Source organism: Rhinatrema bivittatum, chromosome 16 (genome assembly GCF_901001135.1).
Source record: "Rhinatrema bivittatum chromosome 16, aRhiBiv1.1, whole genome shotgun sequence".
NCBI lineage: Eukaryota > Metazoa > Chordata > Amphibia > Gymnophiona > Rhinatrematidae > Rhinatrema > Rhinatrema bivittatum.
Window position 1 is genome coordinate 282,829 of NC_042630.1, and position 26,659 is coordinate 309,487.

Consider the following 26,659-nt stretch of genomic DNA (forward strand, 5'->3'; position numbering starts at 1 on the left):
CCTCTGCTCCACAACTCTCTCTACCTGTAGGGCAGCAGGGCTAAATGCTGGAAATTGAGGTGAATGGTGGCGTGAAGCAAAGGAGGTGAATGCTGGGGAGTGAGGGAGGAGAGAATGTGAATGCTGGGTTGAGATGAACACTTGGGAGTGGTGAGGAAGGGATGAATGCAGGGAGGGATAGAAATGCCTTCCCTGAAGTCAGAAGACCAAACATGGGCACTCTGGCACCTTTTTCCTCACTATGGTCATGCACAGTAGATGTGTGAGGACCTTGATTGGGAAAAAACAGAGGTAGTGAGAAAGAGCCAAGGTTGAGAGGCTAGAGAGGGATGTATAAGAACTACGGAGGGGTGTGGGAAAGCTTGGCAGAGATGGAGGGAGTGCAAGAGCTGATCGGGAAGGGAGCAGAGGAAATATTTTTTATGAATATGATTTTACTATTATGATTGTTTTATATTTCTTGATTTTATTATTTAATGTTTTTATGAGGAATGGTGATGTTTCTGTTTTCCCATTGTTGCTCTGCTTGTTGTGGGTTCCACTTCAGTAGTTGTCAGAAAGTTTCTGTTGATACTTTCTGATCTCTTTATTCTGTATTTGCTGAGGGTCTGTCTGTGTTCTGCATATGTGGAGTGGAGGAGAAGCCTAGTGCTTAGAACAGCGGGCTACGATCCGGGGAGACCAGTCCCACTGTCGCTACTTCTGACCTTGGACAATTCACTGTATCCTCTGTTGCCTCAGGTACAAACTTATCAAAATGCGTTAGGGCGGTAACGCCCGAGTCCCTCACACTAGGGCGAGAGAACATTGTAGAAATCTCATCTTTGTGAGTCTTTCCTCACTCCAAATGACTTCACATCTTGCCTGAGGTGACCTGTGCTGTTCATAAGTCTCACTCTACATGAAAAAACTGGCCCCAAAACCCTAAACCACCACCTCTGCGACACACTACCTACGTGAAGCTCTATGTTAGCGTGAGGTGCGGTATCATAAACACGCCCCTTTTTCTTACCGTGGTGTTATCCATGCAAAATTATAGCATTTTGATGAATCTAGGGGTTAGATTGTTAGCCCTCTGGGGATAGGGAAATACTTACAGTATCTGAATGTAATCCCTTTGAAGTACTGAAGTGTGCGAAAAGCAGAATATAAAAAAAACTAAATACATTTCAGAGAAAAGGGAAGAAGAATGCAAGAGAGATGAGGGCTGGAGGGGGAGCAGGAGTACAAGAGAACCAGAAGGGGATGTGAGAGGAGTGAAAGATAACCAGAAATTGCCATACTGGATCAGACCAAGGGTCCATCAAGCCCAGCATCCTGTTTCCAACAGAGGCCAATCCAGGCCATAAGAACCTGGCAATTACCCAAACACTAATCACTATTAATCAAGTTGACTTAGGGAATAGCCACTGCTATTAATTGCATCAGTAGCATGGGATCTTCTTAGTGTTTGGGTAATTGCCAGGTTCTTATGGCCTGGATTGGCCTCTGTTGAAAACAGGATGCTGGGCTTGATGGACCCTTGGTCTGACCCAGCATGGCAATTTCTTATGTTCTTATAGCCGTTAATGGACTTCTCCTCCAAGAACTTATCCAAACCTTTTTTAAACCCAGCTACACTAACTGCACTAACCACATCCTCTGGCAACAAATTCCAGAGCTTTATTGTGCATTGAGTGAAAAAAAATTTCTCCGATTAGTCTTAAATGTGCTACTTGCTAACTTCATGGAGTGCCCCCTAGTCCTTGTATTATCTGAAAGAGTAAATATCAATTCACATTTATCATTTGGGTCGCTCTTGGTGATGGAATGAGATGAAAGCTAGAGATAATGTCAGGCTGGCAATGGAGCTGAGGTGATGCTGGATGGGACGGCGTTGTAAGACTGTGCCAGAGGTGGTGATGGCTTGAGAGAGAGAGTGAGAAAGAACCTCAGAGGGACAGTGGAGGAAGTATTGAAGGGCATGACTGAAGGTGAGAGAAAATCAGAGATAGTGATTGGTGATCATAAAAGATGAGTGGAGGATAAGAGTCAGAGTAGGGATGATGGGGGTGAAGGAGTTAGATTAGAGGGGATGGGGAAATGCGAGAGGGAGGTGGTTGAGACAGGTTGACTGAGGGGAGAACCTGTGTGGCGATGAGTAGTAGTGAGGGAGCCAGGGAGGATGTGGCTATTAGGGAAGAAGGAAACCAGATGGTAGAAGATTGATGTGGGAGTAACCCAATGAGGGGAGAACTGGAGAGAAGTGTTACGACAGGAAGCACTGGAGGACTGAGATCCAAGAGTGCAAATGTAAGGGAAAGGTTTAGAGGCAGGGAAGAGAAAAATGGAGCAAAAAGAAATGAAAGAGAAAGATCAATGTCAGAGATGGGCAGGGGATAAGTGCCCAAGTGCCCCACACACACACTCAGATTTTGGATCTTAATGACTACTTTCTCTGGTTGTGTTTTTGTTCATCTCTTTTTGTTATGCCTTGCTGTTCAGTAAGGAGGACTCATGGGGTAGGCAGGGTGGCTGCGAGGCATGTGATCGCATTTGTACATGGCACCAGAGCCTGATCTGATTCAGCCACTCTCGTGCACTGCCATAGAAAACGAAAGTGAATGCAGGCTGCAGTACTCGGCCACTGAAGAAAGTGAAAGGAAATGAAGAGAAAGTGCAATCCTGGTCTTTCTTTGTCTCCCCTGGCTGCTGTCTGTTGTGTGGAAGAGGACATGGGATTAAGCCCCAGTGTGAGGGCAGGACCCCAGGGATCGCTCACAGCCTGGCTCTGCCTTGGTCTCTGCCAATCTCTCTGCACTGGTGAGTAACACAGGGCTGCTGAGGGTTGCTGTCAGACGATACAGGCACATAGACACATTTATAGAGAGGGGTACAGGCACACAGATACATTTATAGAGAGAGGTTCAGGCACACAGATTTATAGAGAAGAGTACAGGCACATAGATACATTTATAGAGAGGGGTACAGGCACACACATTTATAGAGAGGGGTACAGACACATAGATACATTTATAGAGAGAGGTAACGGCACATAGATACATTTATAGAGAGGGGTACAGGCACATAGATACATTTATAGAGAGGGGTACAGACACACACATTTATAGAGAGAGGTACAGGCACATAGATACATTTATAGAGAGGGGTACAGGCACACACATTTATAGAGAGGGGTACAGGCACATAGATACATTTATAGAGAGGGGTACAGGCACACACATTTATAGAGAGGGGTACAGACACATAGATACATTTATAGAGAGGGGTACAGGCACACACATTTATAGAGAGGGGTACAGGCACATAGATACATTTATAGAGAGGGGTACATGCACACACATTTATAGAGAGGGGTACAGGCACATAGACACATTTATAGAGAGGGGTACAGGCACACACATTTATAGAGAGGGGTACAGGCACATAGATACATTTATAGAGAGGGGTACAGACACACACATTTATAGAGAGAGGTACAGGCACATAGATACATTTATAGAGAGGGGTACAGGCACACACATTTATAGAGAGGGGTACAGGCACATAGATACATTTATAGAGAGGGGTACAGGCACACACATTTATAGAGAGGGGTACAGGCACACAGATACATTTATAGAGAGAGGTTCAGGCACACAGATTTATAGAGAAGAGTACAGGCACATAGATACATTTATAGAGAGGGGTACAGGCACACACATTTATAGAGAGGGGTACAGGCACATAGATACATTTATAGAGAGGGGTACATGCACACACATTTATAGAGAGGGGTACAGGCACATAGACACATTTATAGAGAGGGGTACAGGCACACACATTTATAGAGAGGGGTACAGGCACATAGATACATTTATAGAGAGGGGTACAGACACACACATTTATAGAGAGAGGTACAGGCACATAGATACATTTATAGAGAGGGGTACAGGCACATAGATACATTTATAGAGAGAGGTAACGGCACATAGACACATTTATAGAGAGGGGTACAGGCACACACATTTATAGAGAGGGGTACAGGCACATAGACACATTTATAGAGAGGGGTACAGGCACACACATTTATAGAGAGGGGTACAGGCACATAGATACATTTATAGAGAGGGGTACAGGCACATAGACACATTTATAGAGAGGGGTACAGGAACACACATTTATAGAGAGGGGTACAGGCACATAGATACATTTATAGAGAGGGGTACAGGCACACACATTTATAGAGAGGGGTACAGGCACATAGACACATTTATAGAGAGAGGTACAGGCACATAGATACATTTATAGAGAGGGGTACAGGCACACACATTTATAGAGAGGGGTACAGGCACATAGATACATTTATAGAGAGGGGTACAGGCACACACATTTATAGAGAGGGGTACAGACACACACATTTATAGAGAGGGGTACAGGCACATAGACACATTTATAGAGAGGGGTACAGGCACACACATTTATAGAGAGAGGTACAAGCACATAGATACATTTATAGAGAGGGGTACAGGCACACACATTTATAGAGAGGGGTACAGGCACATAGATACATTTATAGAGAGGGGTACAGGCACACACATTTATAGAGAGGGGTACAGGCACATAGACACATTTATAGAGAGGGGTACAGGCACACACATTTATAGAGAGGGGTACAGGCACATAGACACATTTATAGAGAGAGGTACAGGCACATAGATACATTTATAGAGAGGAGTATAGGCACATAGATACATTTATAGAGAGGGGTACAGGCACACACATTTATAGAGAGGGGTGCAGGCACATAGATACATTTATAGAGAGGGGTACAGGCACACACATTTATAGAGAGAGGTACAGGCACATAGATACATTTATAGAGAGGGGTACAGGCACACACATTTATAGAGAGGGGTACAGGCACATAGATACATTTATAGAGAGGGGTACAGGCACACACATTTATAGAGAGGGGTACAGGCACATAGACACATTTATAGAGAGATGTTCAGGCACATAGATACATTTATAGAGAGGGGTACAGGCACACACATTTATAGAGAGGGGTACAGGCACATAGATACATTTATAGAGAGAGGTACAGGCACATAGATACATTTATAGAGAGGGGTACAGGTCCACACATTTATAGAGAGGGGTACAGGCACATAGATACATTTATAGAGAGGGGTACAGGTCCACACATTTATAGAGAGGGGTACAGGCACACACATTTATAGAGAGGGGTACAGGCACACAGAAACATTTATAGTTAGGGGTACAGGCACATAGACACATTTATAGAGAGGGGTACAGGCACACACATTTATAGAGAGGAGTGCAGGCACACACATTTATAGAGAGGGGTACAGGCCCACACATTTATAGAGAGGGGTACAGACACATAGACACATTTATAGAGAGGGGTACAGGCACACACATTTATAGAGAGGGGTACAGGCACACAGATACATTTATAGAGAGAGGTACAGGCACATAGATACATTTATAGAGAGGGGTACAGGCACACAGATACATTTATAGAGAGGGGTACAGGCACACACATTTATAGAGAGGGGTACAGACACACACATTTATAGAGATGAGTACAGGCACATAGATACATTTATAGAGAGAGGTACAGGCACACACATTTATAGAGAGGGGTACAGACACAAACATTTATAGAGAGGGGTACAGGCACACAGATACATTTATAGAGAGGGGTACAGGCACATAGACACATTTATAGAGAGGGGTACAGGCACACACATTTATAGAGAGGGGTACAGGCACATAGACACATTTATAGAGAGAGGTACAGGCACATAGATACATTTATAGAGAGGAGTATAGGCACATAGATACATTTATAGAGAGGGGTACAGGCACACACATTTATAGAGAGGGGTGCAGGCACATAGATACATTTATAGAGAGGGGTACAGGCACACACATTTATAGAGAGAGGTACAGGCACATAGATACATTTATAGAGAGGGGTACAGGCACACACATTTATAGAGAGGGGTACAGGCACATAGATACATTTATAGAGAGGGGTACAGGCACACACATTTATAGAGAGGGGTACAGACACAAACATTTATAGAGAGGGGTACAGGCACATAGACACATTTATAGAGAGATGTACAGGCACATAGATACATTTATAGAGAGGGGTACAGGCACATAGATACATTTATAGAGAGAGGTACAGGCACATAGATACATTTATAGAGAGGGGTACAGGTCCACACATTTATAGAGAGGGGTACAGGCACATAGATACATTTATAGAGAGGGGTACAGGTCCACACATTTATAGAGAGGGGTACAGGCACACACATTTATAGAGAGGGGTACAGGCACACAGAAACATTTATAGATCGGGGTACAGGCACATAGACACATTTATAGAGAGGGGTACAGGCACACACATTTATAGAGAGGAGTGCAGGCACACACATTTATAGAGAGGGGTACAGGCCCACACATTTATAGAGAGGGGTACAGACACATAGACACATTTATAGAGAGGGGTACAGGCACACACATTTATAGAGAGGGGTACAGGCACACAGATACATTTATAGAGAGAGGTACAGGCACATAGATACATTTATAGAGAGGGGTACAGGCACACAGATACATTTATAGAGAGGGGTACAGGCACACACATTTATAGAGAGGGGTACAGACACACACATTTATAGAGAGGGGTACAGACACACACATTTATAGAGATGAGTACAGGCACATAGATACATTTATAGAGAGAGGTACAGGCACACACATTTATAGAGAGGGGTACAGACACACACATTTATAGATAGGGGTACAGGCACATAGACACATTTATAGAGAGGGGTACAGGCACACACATTTATAGAGAGGAGTGCAGGCACACACATTTATAGAGAGGGGTACAGGCCCACACATTTATAGAGAGGGGTACAGACACATAGACACATTTATAGAGAGGGGTACAGGCACACAGATACATTTATAGAGAGAGGTACAGGCACATAGATACATTTATAGAGAGGGGTACAGGCACACAGATACATTTATAGAGAGGGGTACAGGCACACACATTTATAGAGAGGAGTACAGGCACACACATTTATAGAGATGGGTACAGGCACACGACTGTGGGATTGCAAATGTTCCATTGCCTAGGCAGGTCCAGGGCACATTGCACTAGAGCACAGGCGGTCTAGTGGGGAGAGATTCATTTGTTATCCCCTGACAAGATTTGCTGGGCAGCAACGTTCTCCTTCTTACATATCTTCTTCAAGCATTACCACTTGGATCTTAAGGCTCAAGAGTACACTGCCTTCACACAATTGTTGACAGTTAATATTATGTTCAAGTTTGTCCACAGTCTGGCTTTTCTAGAGATACTGGCAGGCTGATATCAGGGCAAGGCTATATGTCAGTGACTTCAGCGAGTCAGCTTTACTCCATCTCCAGCTGCTGGCAGGCATGTATAACCCACTGGTGTGGATTGGCCTACTTTCCTTAGAGGAAAGGAAATTATCGGATAAGAAGTAATTTCACCTTCCTGTTCAGAAAATATTTACAGAGACATTTTTATCAGATAGGGCTCTGGGCACGAATCCATCCTCCAAGCAGCAGAGACCGGTGGACCTCGTTCTGGATTGTATATATGTGGAGAGTGCTAGCCATGGTGGTATGTTTGCTGGTGGTTTCACACGGGATGCAGCTCTTCTGGTCCTTCACAATGTAAGTGTCCCTGAACATGAGTCTCTTGACAGCTTCACAGACTTCCAACCACATCTAATGGACAAGGATGTTATGATCTTTGAGGCTACAGGTGAGTAATGTGTGTTGTCTCCACTAAATGCTGCTCCTTCCCAAGATAGTATAGAGGACTCACTCCTGGGATAGTTGGAAATATTTAAGAGAAATGGAGAGGAATGTGATTAAGAGGGTGATACCACTGAAGTCTATGGAGGAGGATGATATGGTTGGGGGAGGATACCACAGAAGTCTATGGAGGAGGAGGATATGGTTGGGGGGGAATACCACTGAAGTCTATGGAGGAGGATGATATGGTTGGGGGATACCACTGAAGTCTATGGAGGAGGATGATATGGTTGGTTGGGGATACCACTGAAGTCTAAGGAGGAGGAGGATATGGTTGGGTGGGATACCACTGAAGTCTATGGAGGAGGAGGATATGGTTGGGGGGAGGATACCACTGAAGTCTATGGAGGAGGAGGATATGGTTGGGGGGGAATACCACTGAAGTCTATGGAGGAGGATGATATGGTTGGGGGATACCACTGAAGTCTATGGAGGAGGATGATATGGTTGGTTGGGGATACCACTGAAGTCTAAGGAGGAGGAGGATATGGTTGGGTGGGATACCACTGAAGTCTAAGGAGGAGGAGGATATGGTTGGGGGGAGGATACCACTGAAGTCTATGGAGGAGGAGGATATGGTTTGGGGGGGGATACCACTGAAGTGTATGGAGGAGGATGATATGGTTGGTGGGATACCACTGAAGTGTATGGAGGAGGAGGATATGGTTGGGTGGGATACCACTGAAGTCTATGGAGGAGGAGGATATGGTTGGGGGGAGGATACCACTGAAGTCTATGGAGGAGGAAGATATGGTTGGGGGGAGGATACCACTGAAGTTCATGGAGGAGGAGGATATGGTTGGGGAGGGGGGGGATACCACTGAAGTCTATAGAAGAGGATATGGTTGGGGGGAGGATATCACTGAAGTCTATGGAGGAGGAGGAGGATATGGTTGGGGGGGGAGGATACCACTGAAGTCTATGGAGGAGGAGGATATGGTTGGGTGGGATACCACTGAAGTCTATGGAGGAGGAGGATATGGTTGGGTGGGATACCACTGAAGTCTATGGAGGAGGAGGATATGGTTGGGGGGGGAGGATACCACTGAAGTCTATGGAGGAGGAGGATATGGTTGGGTGGGATACCACTGAAGTCTATGGAGGAGGAGGATATGGTTGGGGAGGGAGGATACCACTGAAGTCTATGGAGGAGGAGGATATGGTTGGGTGGGATACCACTGAAGTCTATGGAGGAGGAGGAGGATATGGTTGGGGGGGGAGGATACCACTGAAGTCTATGGAGGAGGAGGATATGGTTCTAACCATCTCTCTCTAAAAGAATGTTGCCACCATAGTTGGGGGGGATTTGAGATGTATAAGCCGGGATTGGCCCTAGGGGTTGGCATCCTGTGCCCTTGCATAGGGCACCTGCTCCATTCAAGCAGCCCTCTGTTCAATTGGACACTTGCACAAATGAGCTTTGCATTTGAGACCCCACAACTTCAGAGGGCCCCTTGACATACAGGGTGGCCCCTGAACTAGGCCTGTTGTTGGTAGAAACCCATAATTAGAAAGTGCTGGTCACCGCACCATCATCCTAGACAGAGACCTGCTAATTGCTCACAAAGCTTTCTTCTTTTCTAGTAAGAAATGTGGAGATACCTGAGCCTGCGGCCCTTCTCCATGCTGACTGCAATGGGCAGGAGGTAACCTGTGAGATAAGCCAATACAAGGCAGGACCTGGACAGGAAGAAGAGGCTCCATGTTTCATCAGTAGCATTCATCTCCCCGGGGAGAGTTTCAGTGTCACCGTGCTGATGAAAGCTCTCTCACACCAGCAGCACCCTACACTGAAGGTTCCTCTCAGTCCCAGAGGGAGCAAGGCAATGACAGGTATTTATTTATTCATTAGAAATATTTATATTCCGCAAATAACTGGATTCAGTGCTAAGCATATTACAAGATGATACAATAAAAAGGAAAAACACAATAATAACTAAAACATAAATACAATATGACTGCCCCTGCTAACAAATACACTTCACAAACAGTCCACAACAACTGAATAGAGACTAAAACCAGTGAGCCTTTAACTGCTTCCAGACTATCTTCTATGTCATCCAAATTATGTTCTCAAATACTCAGGAAGTTTGTTCCATAATTCAGGCCCCATGACAAAAAAAGGCAGAAGTCCCTTGTAAACGAGCTTATCAAGGGGGGAACTTTTAAACGGGATTTGCCCTGAGATCTCAAAGTTTGTGGAGGATTATATACAACTAACAAATTAGCCAGCACAATAGGACTTTTTGCTTTAGTAATTTAAAAATCAAAACTAGGAGCTTAAAGTAAAATCACTGCTGAACTGGGAGGCCAGTGTAAGGCTTGCAGCAGAGGTGAAACAAGATGTCTGTAATGACCTGCCATAATAAGATGAGAAGCAGAATTTTGTAAAACTTGTAGAGGCCTTAAAGAAACAAGAGGTAATCCAATATAAAGAGAGCTTCAATAATCAATTACTGTCAATGCTTGGACAATTATACGAAAGTTGTTACGCGCGGCCCTCTCACCTTCTCAGACGGGCACCAGGGCCTGGTTCCTCTTCTCTGGCGGCGGTGGGCCACCAGCTCCGACCTCGGGTTCCTTTGATCCTGCCTCGCCATCCAGTGTTGCCAGCCAAGATGTTCCTGCTCATCGGGCCTCTCCGTGTGGCCCGCGGAGAGGCCCTTTGCAACAGGTCTCCTCGTATTCCGAGTACTCGTTGCTGATTCCATGATTGTGTCTTCGTGGTGTTCCTGTTTCCTGTGGTTCCCAGTTCCTGTTCTCCTTTTTCCTGTTCATCTTCATGTTGGACTGACTCTTGGATTTGACCACTACTATGCCTGACTACTCTCCCGCTTCTCTCCAGCCCCGGACCTCTGCTATGCCTGACCACACCTGCCTTCTTCATGCCTTGACCATTGCTTTGATTGACCATGCCTGCCTTCTTCATGCCTTGACCATTGCTTTGATTGACCACGCCTGCCTTCGCCGCGTTCTGGCCATTGCTTTGATTGACTACGCCTGCCTTCTTCGTGTCCTGACCCTTGCTCTGAACGACTACGCTATAGACTCTCCTGTGTCCAGAGTCTACACCACTTGCCACAACTTCTGCTTGCTGCCGGCTCTGATCCTTGCTTGTCAGTGACGCCTCTCCTTGCCTATTCTCTGGATGAGGACTTACAAGGCTTAGGCCTCTCTTTGCTCAAGCGCCTACAGCTACCTATAGTTCCTTTGGCACCCGAGTTCCAGTTCCGAATCCTGTCTAGGATAGGACTATGCCATCTGCCGGCTGCTGTCTCTGGGCTGAACCACCTTCCATCTATAGCTAACTTTGAGGCCCACCTAAGTCCTGCCGGCCCCAGTACCCAAAGGCTCAACCCAAGGGGAACGAGGGCTAATATAGGTGAAGCTCCAGCGGCCTCCAGCTTCAGCCCACTCCACCTGCTGACGGTGGGAACCCGTAGGTCCCTGCCTACGGGTTGCGTCAACCCCACCTCAGCCAAAGGGTCCACCTCTGACGCAACAAAAATCTTGCTGATCTAAAATAAATTTCAAATGACATAATAAATCTAATTTGTAAAACCCAAATTTAAGAATTTGCTGTATCTGAACCGTAAAAGTTAAACTGGAATCATATCAGAATCCAAGATTCCAAACTGAGTTTTAAACGGAATTCACTTTGCCACGACTGAAAGAAAATCTAGCTGTCTGGAAAAACAAAGAATTTCCATTTTGTCAATATTTAGCATTAAGCGATGTTTAGTCATCCACAAATTTATCAGCTTCAGACTCATAAATGATGGTTAATGTTATATTTTAAGTTAGCATTCACTGGAAAAAAATAATTGGACATCATCTGCATAAATTTTAGATTCAATTGAAAGATTATCCAACATTAAAAACAAAATTAAAACGGGTGGAGATCTGTGAGGGAATGGTAAAGCAGTTAGATGAAGAATTAAAAGAAAGAACTTGACATAGACCATTGAGATGCCATCCATCCAAGTCCCAGGGACTTCCGCCAACAATACCGGACGACATATCATGTCAACGGCACAAGAGACGTCTAAAGAATGAAAGTGTGAGCTTCCTAAGGGGGCGACCTTTATGTACAGTTCAGTCGGGAAAGGAGACGTGCAGTTCCAGCACACACAGTCACTTGCACCCGACACAAAAGGAGCTGCTCTGGGAGCCTGGGCAACTGAATGGCAAATTAAATTTAATGTGGAAAAAGTGCAACGTGATGCACACGGGAAAATAATCCCAATGTAAACCGACATGATGTTCCCACTAATGTCATAATGTATAGAAAAGCCGCTAAATAACTGCAGATGCTGGGTTCTGTACAGGGAGTCACTCCCAGGAAAAGGACTTTGTATGCAATACGTTGAAATCCTCTGCTCAGTGAGCAGCGACAGTAAAAAAAAACCAACAACTAGAATACTAGGAATGATCCAAAAAGGAATAGAGAATAAAACGGAAAATATTATATTGCCTCTATATCCAGCCCTGCAATCATCAAAAGGAGTCACTTTAGTGCCCCTGCTGAAGATCTGCGCCACCTCCAAACCAGAACCAGCCAAGAAGGTGAGGGGTGGAAGAGAGATGGAGGGGAGAAGCTGGTTGGGAAGGGGGGGGGGGAGCTAGGAAGTTACCATGAGGGCAAAGAGCTGTGAAGTACCTGGTGGTAGGAGAGGAAAAGGAGATAGGAAGGAGAGAAACTGAGAAAGGGCCAGGAGAGGGGGGAGGGGGAGACAGGAAAGAGTCATAGGGAGGGAGGAAGTGATGTGGTTATAGCAGGAAGAGGAGCCCATGAGAAAGGGATAATAGAGGGAGGAGTAGGAACCATGGTGGGGGGAGAGGACTATGAAGGGGAAGGAATGGGAGGGAAAGTATCCAGAGACTATGGATAGATAAGACTGAGACTAGTACAGGATCATTAGGATGAGAATAGGGAGGGAGAGGATCTGGAAAAGCACCATGGAGGTATAGGAGGAAGAGGAAAGAGGAATTCCCTGGCCTCCTCATTTAAAATCATTCGTTAATCACCTTCCTGATAAAATCTCTCTTAAGGAGGTACAACAAAACATCAATAATAATAAACAAACAAAATATAATACAATTAAAGTAAAACCTTCTGCCTCCAACACATATCACAAAGTTAACAACCAAGGCCTGTTGACAACTAGTCCTGCCTATGCCACTAACACAAAACACATCACACATATTGTTCCAGCAGTGGGATCCCACCCCTTCCTTGGAGAAAACCTCCCACCACGATGATATGTACTGGCATTGGGAGTGGGAGATGAGTGAATGACAAGTGTTCTGGCTCTTTCTCTTTCTCATTTTAGTTGAGTTCATTGTCTTCACACACACCCCCTCTATGAGCACTCGACTTGGATACACAGTGACACTAGACTGTGGCCTGAGAGTGTCTGCTGAAGATATTACTTCTGTGGAGTGGCGAATACAGCACAAGGGGCAAGGACGGAGCATATATATGTACCAGCCAGGGACAGAAATCACCAGAGATGCCACTGGCTCAAGGATGGATATCCAAAAGCTACAGGACTCAGGAGATGCCTCACTAATTGTTGACAGGTTTGGTGTAAAAGATGAAGGAACATACATCTGTCTAGTATCTACAACCCAGTATCATGCTCAGCAAATCATACAGGTGCTGGTTGTAGGTGAGAACCGAAACCAACAGTTTACACTTCCTCCTTTTGTAGGACATACTATCATGGGGATCATGGTTTGAGGATAGAGACAGTTCATGACAGGAGATCCTTTCATGGTGCCCATTCACCTGCAGAGATAGGCATGGCAGATCTTATCATGGTGCCCATTCACCTGCAGAGATAGGCATGGCAGGAGATCTTATCATGGTGCCCAGTCACCTGCAGAGGTAGGCATGGCAGGAGATCCTATGTTTGTGCCCATTCACCTGCAGAGATAGGCATGGCAGGAGGTCTTATCATGGTGCCCATTCACCTGCAGAGATAGGCATGGCAGGAGGTCCTATCATGGTGCCCATTCACCTACAGAGATAGGCATGGCAGGACATCCTAGCATGTGCCCATTCATCTGCAGAGATAGGCATGGCAGGAGGTCCTAGCATGGTGCCCATTCACCTGCAGAGATAGGCATGGCAGGAGGTCCTATCATGGTTCCCATTCACCTGCAGAGAGAGGCATGGCAGGAGATCTTATCATGGTGCCCATTCACCTGCAGAGATAGGCATGGCAGGAGATCTTATCATGGTGCCCATTCACCTGCAGAGATAGGCATGGCAAGAGGTCCTATCATGGTGCCCATTCACCTGCAGAGAGAGGCATGGCAGGAGATCCTATCATTGTGCCCCTTCACCTGCAGGGATAGGCATGGCAGGACAGGTCCTATCATGGTTCCCATTCATCTGCAGAGATAGGCATGGCAGGAGGTCCTATCATGGTGCCCATTCACCTGCAGAGAGAGGCATGGCAGGAGGTCCTATCATTGTGCCCCTTTACCTGCAGAGATAGGCATGGCAGGACATCCTAGCATGTGCCCATTCATCTGCAGAGATAGGCATGGCAGGAGGTCCTATCATGGTTCCCATTCACCTGCAGAGAGAGGCATGGCAGGAGATCTTATCATGGTGCCCCTTTACCTGCAGAGATAGGCATGGCAAGAGGTCCTATCATGGTGCCCATTCACCTGCAGAGAGAGGCATGGCAGGAGGTCCTATCATGGTGCCCCTTTACCTGCAGAGATAGGCATGGCAGGACATCCTAGCATGTGCCCATTCATCTGCAGAGATAGGCATGGCAGGAGGTCCTATCATGGTTCCCATTCACCTGCAGAGAGAGGCATGGCAGGAGATCTTATCATGGTGCCCCTTTACCTGCAGAGATAGGCATGGCAGGAGATCTTATCATGGTGCCCATTCACCTGCAGAGATAGGCATGGCAAGAGGTCCTATCATGGTGCCCCTTTACCTGCAGAGATAGGCATGGCAGGACATCCTATCATGTGCCCATTCACCTGCAGGGATTGGCATGGCAGGAGGTCCTATCATGGTTCCCATTCACCTGCAGAGATAGGCATGGCAGGAGGTCCTATCATGGTGCCCATTCACCTGCAGAGAGAGGCATGGCAGGAGGTCCTATCATGGTGCCCCTTTACCTGCAGAGATAGGCATGGCAGGACATCCCAGCATGTGCCCATTCATCTGCAGAGATAGGCATGGCAGGAGGTCCTATCATGGTTCCCATTCACCTGCAGAGAGAGGCATGGCAGGAGATCTTATCATGGTGCCCCTTTACCTGCAGAGATAGGCATGGCAGGAGGTCCTATCATGGTGCCCCTTTACCTGCAGAGATAGGCATGGCAGGAGGTCCTATCATGGTGCCCATTCACCTGCATAGAGAGGCATGGCAGGAGATCTTATCATGGTGCCCATTCACCTGCAGAGATAGGCATGGCAGGAGATCTTATCATGGTGCCCATTCACCTGCAGAGATAGGCATGGCAGGACATCCTATCATGTGCCCATTCTCCTGCAGGGATAGGCATGGCAGGAGGTCCTATCATGGTTCCCATTCATCTGCAGAGATAGGCATAGAAGGAGGTCCTATCATGGTGCCCATTCACCTGCAGAGAGAGGCATGGCAGGAGGTCCTATCATGGTGCCCCTTTACCTGCAGAGATAGGCATGGCAGGACATCCTAGCATGTGCCCATTCATCTGCAGAGATAGGCATGGCAGGAGGTCCTATCATGGTTCCCATTCACCTGTAGAGAGAGGCATGGCAGGAGATCTTATCATGGTGTGCTTGGGCTAAGAATACAAGGATAGCTCTGAAAGGAGATCATATTTTAGTGCTTGTAGGCCGACAGGTACATTTTAAAAGGAGTGCGATGCACCCATAAACAGGCCTATTGAGCTCGAGAGCAAAAATATACTAAATTTTGTGCATGCAAATACAGGGGGGAGGGGGCAAGAGAGAGAGAGACTGTTGGAGAAAATGTTTGACATTCTATATCTCCCACTGCAAGAGGGGCACTTTCAACTCAGGGTGGGTTGGGTTTTTTTTTGAGAGAGAGGGGGTGGTGTTACAAGTGTCTAAAGACCCTTGCACCCTAGCAGAGCAATGTAACCCCCCCCCCCCTCCCAAAGCCTACCCTGAGTTGAGAGTGCCTCTCTTACAGTGGGAGAGAGAGTGTCAGATTGTCTCTCTAACAGAAGCTCACTCCCTCTCTCCCCCCTCCCACCCCAGTGTTCAGGATCCCAAATCTCCAGACTTGCAGGTAACAAGGCACATGTTGTCATGGTCAGCTTTGCAAAATTTGGGGGTTTCGTGTGTAAGTCATGGCCCCTCCCCTGAACGCCCATTACTGTTCATACGCCAGGCCAGTCCAGATGAGTGGGTTTATTCATCCCCACCAGCAGATGGAGGCAGAGGACAAAACTTTGGGCACGGCTGCATAACCAAGAGAGCCACCTGCAGTCCCTCAGTATTTCTCTGTCTCCAGGAGATGGGAGAGGTGCATACCTGCAGTCCCTCAGTATTTCTCTGCCTGCAGCAGACGGTAGAGGTGCATACCTGCAGTCCCTCAGTATTTCTCTGCCTGCAGCAGACGGTAGAGGTGCATACCTACAGTCCCTCAGTATTTCTCTGTCTCCAGCAGATGGTAGAGGTGCATACCTGCAATCCCTCAGTATTTCTCTGTCTCCAGCAGACGGTAGAGGTGCATACCTACAGTCCCTCAGTATTTCTCTGTCTCCAGCAGACGGTAGAGGTGCATACCTACAGTCCCTCAGTATTTCTCTTTCTCCAGCAGATGGTAGAGGTGCATAACTACAATCCCTCAGTATTTCTCTGTCTCCAGCAGACGGTAGAGGTGCATACCTACAGTCCCTCAGTATTTCTCTTTCTCCAGCAGATGGTGAGGTGCATAACTACAGTCCCTCAGTATTTCTCTGTCTCCAGCAGATGGTAGAGGTGCATACCTACAGTCCCTCAGTATTTCTCTGTCTCCAGCAGATGGTAGAGGTGCAAACCTGAAGTCTGGAATTAAAAAAAAAAAATCATAAGGAGAATTCGGCTCCCCGAGGTGTTAGGTTTCTCTGTGGGCCATCCCTCGGGTAGAGCAGGGGGTTGGAGATCCCTGTTCGGGGGTGGGGGGATGAAAGCCAGGGGTCCTGGCCCCCTTCAGAAGCAGGGAAGTATTTGAATGTCATCCCTTCCCTGGCCATGTTTATGTTTTAAGTTTTTTGGAAAAAAAAGAGGCTGTTCACAGAAAGAAGAGGAGCAGAGCTGGATTTCTCTGCCGAGAGGGAGGCAGGTGGGGGGATTTGTTCCTCGGTCAGGCCTAGGTGCTGTTTCAGCATCGGTTTTTCTTTGTGTTGGCAGGGGCTATTTTTAGGCCCAATCATGCCGCCTCACGATCAGCACAGCAACGTTTGTTACGGCTTCAATTTGAAAAGGGCTCGCCTTGATTCCATCGCATTTTGCAGGGAACGTGTCTCCTGTGGGGCTGGGACATCCACGAGGTCGGCTGGGCCAGTTCTGGAGGCCCCGGGGAGGGGGGACGGAGGAGCCGGAGGCCCTTTGGTCAGCACGTGCTGGGAGTCAGGCTGCTGTGGCAGCGCCTCGGGACTCTCCTCCAACGCTGTTCCCCATGGATCAGGACCCTGTTGGTGGCAGGGGAAGGGAGGAAGCGCAGGGGGATGTGGATCTGGACCCTTCATCGGATCTGGAAGCTTTTTCCGTGGATTTTGTCTTTCTCCATAAGGCCTATTTGACCAGGAAGGGAACAGGGCCCTGGACGGCTCAGAAGCCTAGGGATGGGAGGGCTGATGGTAGAAGAGAGCCTTGGGTCTCAGTCAGGCTGTGGTAGAAGAAGACACATCAGATGAGACGGATGATCCGGATCAGATGCAGGGAGGGCTGATGGATCCAGACACGGATCCTGTTAACACTTTGGGGGATCCAATGCAGGATCCGGAAGAGGTTCCGATCACAGACGTTGATGACACTCAGGTGGTCCGGCTGCTCCATAGGAATGAGCTGAGCGCACTCATTCCCCAGGTGCTGGAGGAGCTGGGGATTAAACTCACTCAGGAAAATTCGGATAATGAAGGGGAAAATCTGGTCCTAGAGGGATTACAGGGGGGGGAGGGCCCTAAGGTCTTTCTGTTGCCTAAGGAGGTGAAGAAGTTGGTGGATTGGGAGTGGGAATCTCCCGAGGTGGCCAGGGTTATGGCTAAAATTATATCCCTTGCTGGAATAGACAGTCGTGGAAGATTCCCAAAGTGGATGCAGCAGTCTCCGCAGTTATCAAGAAGGGAACCAGTGGCAGGTTCAGCCACCCTGAAGGACATCCAGGATCGGAAACTGGAAATTTTACTTAAAGGCTGTTTGAGGTTGTAGCCTCCAGTCTGCAGAAGTTTAATGCAGAGGGCCCTGCTTGTGCTTGTGCTGAATGCAGAAGGCGCACGATAAGCAGTCGGGAATTTTTTTCTGTTGGAAAAAAATCAAAAGAACCAGGGGTCACAATTTGAAGCTCCAGGGAGGAAGACTCAGAACCAATGTCAGGAAGTATTTCTTCACGGAGAGGGTGGTGGATGCCTGGAATGTCCTTCCGGAGGAAGTGGTGAAGACCAGAACTGTGAAGGACTTCAAAGGGGCGTGGGATAAACACTGTGGATCCATCAAGTCTAGAGAACGTGAATGAAGAGGGGGGTGGCTCACGGGAATGAAGGCAACTACCTGGAAATAATAACCTTATTCAATAAACATACACACAGTTAATGCGACTCCAACATTGCTCTATGCTTCAACGGCAAGAGGAAATGTGGAAAAAAGGATTTGCATTCACAAAAAAGCGTGGGAGTAGCTTGCTTGTTACGGCAGTTACTACCCCAAACCAAATAAGCCTGATACTTCACTTTCAATGCATATCCAGCATAGCTCTCTGCTTCAACGGCAGGGGAGAAAGTCTGATACTTCACGCATATCCAGCATAGCTCTCTGCTTCAACGGCAGGGGGAATGAAGAAAAGTGGATCTATATACAGACAACAACCAACAAGGACTGAATTACATAGTCTGGGTAAACAAATAAGCGTGGGTGTAGCTTGCTTATTGCAGCGGTTACTACCCCTAACTAATTAAGCTAGATATTTCACTTAGATGCAGTTCCAACACTGCTCTCTACATTAATGGTTGGGGTGAAAGGGAAATAGAACCAAAGGTTACTAAGAACCAAGAGTAACAGATAAGTATGAGAAAAAAAAAAGTGCAAAACTTGCTGGGCAGACTGGATGGGCCGTTCGGTCTTCTTCTGCCGTCATTTCTATGTTTTTATGTTTCTATGGGAATGGCAGCTGAGGCAGCTCAAGCTACCCGCATGGAAGTGGGAGTGGCTATCTGGCGGCTGCTCTATATGACATGATCCGGACTTCTGCCAGGAGCACAGTCTCCGCAATGGCAGCACGGACACTTCTGTGGCTGCAAAATTGGTTGCTGGATGTGTGGTCTAAGGCCCAGCTGTCTAACCTGCCCTTTAAGATTAAGCCGCCGTTTAGGGAGGATCTGGAGCAGCTTATGGAGCAGTTGGAGGGTAATAAGTTGCCTGAGGACAGGAAGAACCCCAAGAACATTTTTCCTCCGTGAGTTTAATTCTGAGAGGTGAGGCGGTTTTGCGCTGGCAGGAGCCCTGGGCCGAAGGCACAAAAACAGAACAGGCCGAGAGCAGTCCTTTCAAGCCCAACGCAGACCTCCGAGAGATGGTGGGTCCCAGGGAGAGGGCAGAAATAAGATTGGTCAATGAAGGCATGCGGGTCTGCTCCTCTCCAGAGGAAGGCTGTCCCTCCTTTACGAGCAGTGGACCAAGAACACGTCGGACCAGTGGGTCCTGGAGGTGGTGAGAGATGGCTATACCTTAGAATTTTCTCGCCCGCTCAGGGACGCCTTTGTAATCTCCCGCTGCGTCTCCCAGTCCAAGCGAGAGCCAGCGAGGGATACTTTGCAATGGCTTCAGCTCCTGCATGCCTTTGTTCCAGTGCCCCCTCAGGAGAGGGGGACAGGTTGATACTCTGTGTACTTCGCGGTGCCCAAAAAGAAGGGGACTTTTTGGTCCACTCTCGCTCTGCAGAAAGTCAGTGCTGCCCTCCAGCTGCTGCGGTTTTATATGGAGACATTGTGCACAGTGATAGGGGAGATTCTGGCATCGTTGCACATGATGGAAGCCTATTTCCATATCCCCATTCAGGCCAAACACCGTGGGGTCCTGAGGTTCATGGTCCTGGTGGAGCATTTCCAATTTTGAGCCCTTCCCTTTGGGTTGGCAACAGCATCACACAGGTTCACAAAGGTGATGGTGGTAGTGGTGGTGGTGCTCAGGAAGGAAGGTACCCTGCTGCACCTGTACCTGGATGATTGGCTAGTATGGGTGAAGTTGGAAGTGGAGCATGGTCACTCAGTCCAGCGGCTTCTGCAGCTCCTGGATTCATTGGGTTGGGTGATGAATCTGGCAAAGAGCCATTTGAAGCCGGCCCAGTCGTTGGAATATCTGGGGGCACGCATCGATACCCGGATGGGGAAGGTGTTTCTTACTACAGAAAGGGTAATCAAGATGCGGAGTCAGGTTCTTCGGCTGCTGCGTCTGGCGGTTCCCAGGAGCTAGGATTATTTGCAGGTCCTGGGTTCCATGGCTTCTATGCTGGAGTTAGTTCCATGGGCCTTTGCTCCCATGTGCCTACTACAATGTGTGCTGTTATCCTGTTGGAATCCACTTTCAGAGGAATTTCAGCTTCATTTGCCATGGCCGGAGGATGCCAGGTCTAGTCTCTCATGGTGGCTGTCTCTGCACAATCTCGAGAAAGGGATGGATCTGGAAGTGCCAGATTGGGTGGTGGTGACCACGGATGCCAGCCTGTTTGGTTGGGAGATGATATGTCAAGGAAAATTGGCCCAAGGTCAGTGGTCGTCAGAGGAGGCAACCTGGTCCATCCATCGCTGGAAACTAGGGCAGTGCACAAAGCCTTACTGGCATTTCTCCCACTCATTCAAGACAATGAGTGGGAGAATGAGTCCAATGAGTGTTCTTGGACAATGCGATGACAGTGGTGTATATCAACCAGCAGGGCAGAACAAAGAGTCATCTAGTAGCGCTGGAGGTGCAAGAACTATTTGGGCGGAGAAACATCTGGCAAGAATAGCTGTTTCTCATGTGGCCGGAGTGGACAATGTGCAGGCGGACTTCCTTAGCAGACAGCATCTGGATCCAGGGAAATGGGAGCTGACAGTGGAGGCCTTCACCTTGATTCGGGCCAGGTGGGGCAGACCAGCGGTGGACCTCATGGCAACTTCAGGAAATGCCAAGATAGATCAGTTTTTCAGTCACAGAAGGGAGGTCAAATCAAAGGGCATTGATGCTGTCTTTCAACCGTGGCTGACACATCTGCTGCTGTACGTGTTTCCACTGTGGCCTCTCATAAGTTGAGTGCTTCGATGCATTGAGCTTCATCCGGGCAGGGTGATTCTGGTGGCACCTGAGTGGCTGTGCCAACCGTGGTTTGTGGACCTTCTTCGTCTTTCGGTGGACAGTCCTCTTCACTTGGCCCATCTGTCAGGGTTGCTGTATTTTCAGACTGGGAGGATCACTTCTGTCTAGCAGCTTGGCTTTGGAGAGGTGACTGCTCTTCTTGAAGGTTATTCAGAGCCTGTGTTTGGGATTTTGCTTCAGGCAAAGAAGCCTTCCACGTCAATAGCTTATGTCCGAGTGTGGAGAGTGTTTGAATCGTGGTGGTTGCAGGATAGGTTGCAGCCTTTGAAGGTGGACGTTCCACAGATTCTGGCCTTTTTGCAAAGCAGCCAGGCTAAGGGTTTGGCCTATAATGCCCTTTGGGTTCAGGTGGTAGCTTTAGGTTCTCTTTGAGGTAGGATTCAGGGAAGGTCATTGGCGTCTCACCCAGATGTGGTTCGTTTCTTCAAGGGGGTAAAACATCTTCATCCTCCGCTACAGATTTATCCAGCATGGAATCTGACTTTGGTTCTTCGGGTGCTGTGTGGTCCTCCCTTTGAACCGGATAGGAGGGCTTCACTAAAGGACTTAACCCCGAGGGCTCTCTGTTCAGCTAAAAGGATTTCTGAGCTGCAAGCATTGTGATGTAGGAACCCTTTCCTGCGTTTGTCGTCGGAGGGGGGTTTCTTTGCGTACGGTTCCTTCCTTTCACCTTAACCAGGTGATCAAGCTTCCAGCATTTCCGATTTTGTCTGTGGATTCTCCTATGGCGATGAAGCTTCATTTTTTGGATGTTTGTTGAATTCTTTTGCGTTATCTTAAAGTGACAAATGCCTTTCAGAGATCTGATCATCTGTCCTATTCAGTGGAGCAAAGAAAGGAAATGTTTCCAAGGGCACTATTGCACCATGGTTAAAAGAGACGATAGCGTCAGCTTACATCTGTAAGGGCCGGTCGGTGCTAGAGGGGTTGAGAGCACATTCCACTAGGCACAGGGCCGGTGCAAGGGGATTGGGCGCCCTAGGCACCTTCAGCCTTGCGCCGCCCCAGCCACGACTCCTCCTCCCCCCCCCCCCCCCCAAAAGAAAACTTACAAAATACCTGGTGGGCCAGGTGGGGGCCCGGGAGCGATCTGCTGCTCCCAGGGCCTCGGCTGCCACTAACCAAAATGGCGCCGGTGGCCTTTAGCCCCTACCATGTGACAGGGGCTACCGGTGCCATTGGTTGGCCCCTGTCACATGCTAGGGGCTAAAGGCCACCGGCGCCATTTTGCTTAGTGGAAGCCGAGGCCCCGGGAGCGGCAGATCACTCCCAGGCCCTCCGCTGGACCACAAGGGGGGCGTCGGGAGGGTGGCACGGTGAGGCGGGGGCTGGCAGAATTTTGAAAAGACACTTTTTGCCCTTTCAAAATTTTGCCACCTGCTGCGGCGCCCCCTAAATCTTGGCACCCTAGGCACAGGCCTAGCTCGCCTAGTGATTCCTCCAGCCCCGACTAGGCGCAGGCAACCTCTTGGATGGAGTGTCACCTGCTTTCTCTGCAAATTTGTCATGCAGTGACGTGGTCTTCTCTCCACACTTTTACCAAACATTACTGCTTGGTTGTGCAGGCACTGGAGGAGATGTCTTTTGAGCTCCTGCCCAGAATAGGGGGGCTTGGGTACATCCCACTTGTCTGGACTGATCCAGGATACAAACAGGAAAGGAAAATTGGTTCTTACCTGCTAATTTTTGTTCCAGATGTACCATGGATCAGTTCAGAGACCCGTCCCCATCTTTCAAAAGACTTCCTCACTTCTGGATGTTGCTAAGCTGTTATGTGATATATTCAGAGTAATGAGAAGTCTACAGTTTGGTAAGGTTAAGAGGGCCTAGTTTTCAGGGGGCTCCAACCTTTAAATCTCTGTTCGCCCAGGTGGCATTCTCGGTTATGCAGCTGTGCCTCAAGGTTTTGTTCTCTGCCTCCATCTGCTGGTAGGGATGCATAAACCCACTTGTCAGGACTGATCTGTGGTACTTCAGGAACGAAAATTAGCAGGTAAGAACCAATTTTGCCTCCTTATTCTTGACACGCGCACTGTCATGTACACACGCACTTACCGGCTTCTTAAAATTTGTGTCGGCTTGCACGCGGCCCACATACATGTGTATGGGGCCGTTTTTGCGTGAACAACACTTTTAAAATGTACCTGTGCGGATGCAGATAGCCATGGTTGGAGATCTTGAGCTGAGAATGTAAAGACAGTTCATATCAGGAGGTCCTAGTATGCACCGAGGCAGCAGAGGTAGGCATGGCAGAAGATCCTTCCATGGTATTCCTCAGCAGGGTGTAGGAATGGTCCATGAGAGAAGATCCTCTGATGAAGCTTATGGGCCAAGTCCAGGGATAGTTAGGCAGGAATCCTATTATGGGGGTCAATGGGCTGAGAGTGCAGCTAGAATCAGGGCAAGCAAGTCTGCTGTGATATTCATTAATTTATCTAAGAGTTTCTTTTCTTTCCTTCAGAGCCTCCAAAAGTGAAACTATATGCAAGACTCCCCCATGAAGGGGCTACTATTAACCTATTGACTTGCGAAATGAGCAATTATTACCCATTGGATGTACATGTGAAGTGGTCCCAAAGGTTTCCAGGGAATGAGAGGGAACTCACTGAGATCTCCGAATCATATTCCAGTAGTCATCGAGAGAACCAGGATGGGACATTCACTATTAGCTCTATCATCAAAGTGAAAATCCCTTCTTCAGATGAGGAAGGCTCAATCTATACCTGTACTGTATCTCACCTGGCCCTAGCAGAACCCATCACAGCCAGCATGCGCCTGGATCCAGCAGGTACTTCTCAGCCTAGAGATATTATCCTCCCTTCCCACACACCATCCACTTATTCTCAAATACACAACTCTCTCTCTCACACACACACACACTGCTCCACCAATGAGATTCCAACTCTTGCCTGGAGCAAGCCCACCCATCTTACACTTCCCTGCCCTCGCAGCCTGTGCACATTTCCCTCTTGGACATCGCAGACATCGCACACATGACTAACTGCGTTTGTGTCTCTATCAAACAGATGCAGGCCTTGCTGGAGCTTTTCTTGCATCCATCATCTTTCTCCTTATAATCTGCAGCTTTCTGATGGCTAAAAGCAGAGATCGGCACACACCCTCACCTCACAGCCAGTGCAGGGGGCACAAGATGGCGGAAATAGATACCTCTACCACCTCATGCAACTAGGAAGTACAAAGAAAAGGAGCCTTAACATTGTTTGTGGTCAAAATAAAGAGAATTAAACATAGCTTAAGTCTTGAATTTCATTTCTCATACAGAAATTAGATTCTTGTGCTAATAACTTTATACCTCCAAAACATCCCTTGAACCTGATACTATTTCTCCCCAACCTTGATATCACCTTATACAGATATCATCCCTCTTCCCATAATATCACTTTACCCTGACACCATCTACCCCTCCCATAACATCACCATCGGGCATATCTTTGTTCACTTGGGACATCAACTTCCTTTTTGTAATTTATTGTTTACTAACAAAACCATAAAGAATGTCATACAGTTAATTGAACGGACAGAAACCGTTAACAAGGAGTGAACATGTGAACATTACACGCTAGATTGTCATCACTTACAGAATGTTAATACACCCAAACAATATGTTGAGTGAATGTAACTGATATAACTAGGACATCAACTTCCTTATCCATGTGGTTGGGAGGAAGACCTTGCCCTGCTTGGTGTCAAACTGGACTCCTAGATATTCCAAGGATTGAGAGGGTTTGAGACTGCTTTTGTCCAGATTTACAACCCAACTGAGTTCCTGAAGCAAGGAGGTCACCCGGAGACTCTCTTCCATGTACTTTTCCAGGATCAACCAGTCGTCCAAGTACAGGTGCACCAGGATTCCCTCTTTTCTCAATGCTGCCACTATGACCACCATAATCTTGGGAAATGTTCTGGGGGCGGTGGACACGCCAAAGGGCAGTGCAGGGAACTGATGCCAACTCAGTACCACAAAGCGTAGGAAAGATGATCCTGCTGGATTAGAATAGGTAGGTAGGCCTCGGTTAGGTCCAGGGAGGTTAAGAACTCTCCTGACTGTACGGCCATTATCACAAAGCATAGGGTTCCCATGTGGAAATGAATCACTCGATGTCATTTGACGCTCTTGAGGTCCAGGATGGGGCGAAAGGAACTTTCCTTCTTGGGTACGATGAAATAGATAGAATAATGCCCCGTATTTTCCTGGGGCGCACGTACTGGGATTATAGCTCTCATCCAGAAGATCCTTAACAGGGTAGTCTCCACTGCCTGCTTCTTGTGCTGGGAGGGGCAAGGAGATATCATGAATATGTCCCAAGGATTACTGTGAAATTCCAGTGCATATCTTTCTCGTATGACCTCCAGTACCCATTTGTCCGAAGTGATCTCGACCCACCTCTGGTAGAAGAGGGACAGTCGCCTCCTATCACCTTGTTCCGAGAATGGGGCGGCAAAACTTCATTGGGGAGCTCGGGACAAACCTGAACCCGAACCTGACCCTCTCCTGGGCTGCCGACTCCAAAAGGACTGAGACCTTCCAAAGGACTGAGACCTCTGACATGTCGAGTTTCTATAGGGGTGAAAGCATTGGGAGCCCCTGGATCGACCTCTCATGGGCGAGGGGTGTTGTCACTGTTTTCTCTTATCTTCTGGTAGCTGGGGTACTGGAGATTCACCCCATTTACTGGCCCAGCTTCTCCAATTTGCTTCCAAAGAGGAGTGATCCTTTAAAGGGCATCTTTCTGATATTTGCCTTGGAGGTTGCGTGTGCTGACCAATTCCACAGTCATAGCTGTCTTCTAGCCACCACTACAGAGGCCACTTCTCTGGCCAGGTATGGACTACATCCGAGCCCGCATCAGCTAAAAAGGCAGCAGTGGGTTCCATAATTGCTCTGGAATTCTCCCCCAAGTCATCCACCTCCCAAGAGCAGAGCAGGCACAAACGAGCTACCAGGGCGCAACAAGAAGCAATCTGTAAGGTCATTGCTATTGTGTCAAAAGCCTGTTTAAGGTGGACTCCATCTGCCTATCATGTGCATCCTTTAAGGCTGCTCCTCCCTCCACTGGGATAGTTGTTCGCTTAGAGACGGCACAGACCAGCACATCAACTATGGAAACGTAAACGTTCTCTCGCTGCCGGATCCAGTGGGTATAGAGCTTCTGATGGTTGTCCACCTTTAAAACTTGCTGCCAGGGCATCCCAATCTAGGTAAATCAACTCCTGGAGGCTTCCGGT

At 47.8% G+C, this 26,659-nt stretch overlaps 1 protein-coding gene across 2 annotated transcripts; it reads left to right on the top strand.

Moving 5' to 3' along the window:
- Positions 1–2,627: 2,627 nt before the first annotated feature.
- TAPBPL (TAP binding protein like) lies at positions 2,628–24,663 on the top strand. 2 transcript variants are annotated; one of them, XM_029581668.1, is made up of 6 exons: positions 2,628–2,802; positions 7,586–7,822; positions 9,460–9,708; positions 13,209–13,547; positions 23,874–24,200; positions 24,439–24,663. In XM_029581668.1, exons 1-6 carry the CDS (start codon positions 2,646–2,648, stop codon positions 24,600–24,602), a joined length of 1,473 nt encoding a protein of 490 aa, XP_029437528.1. In that variant the 5' UTR covers positions 2,628–2,645; the 3' UTR covers positions 24,603–24,663. The 2 variants fall into 2 exon arrangements, with proteins under 2 accessions (XP_029437528.1, XP_029437529.1); XM_029581669.1 differs by having other exon boundaries at positions 24,497–24,621.
- Positions 24,664–26,659: the final 1,996 nt, after the last annotated feature.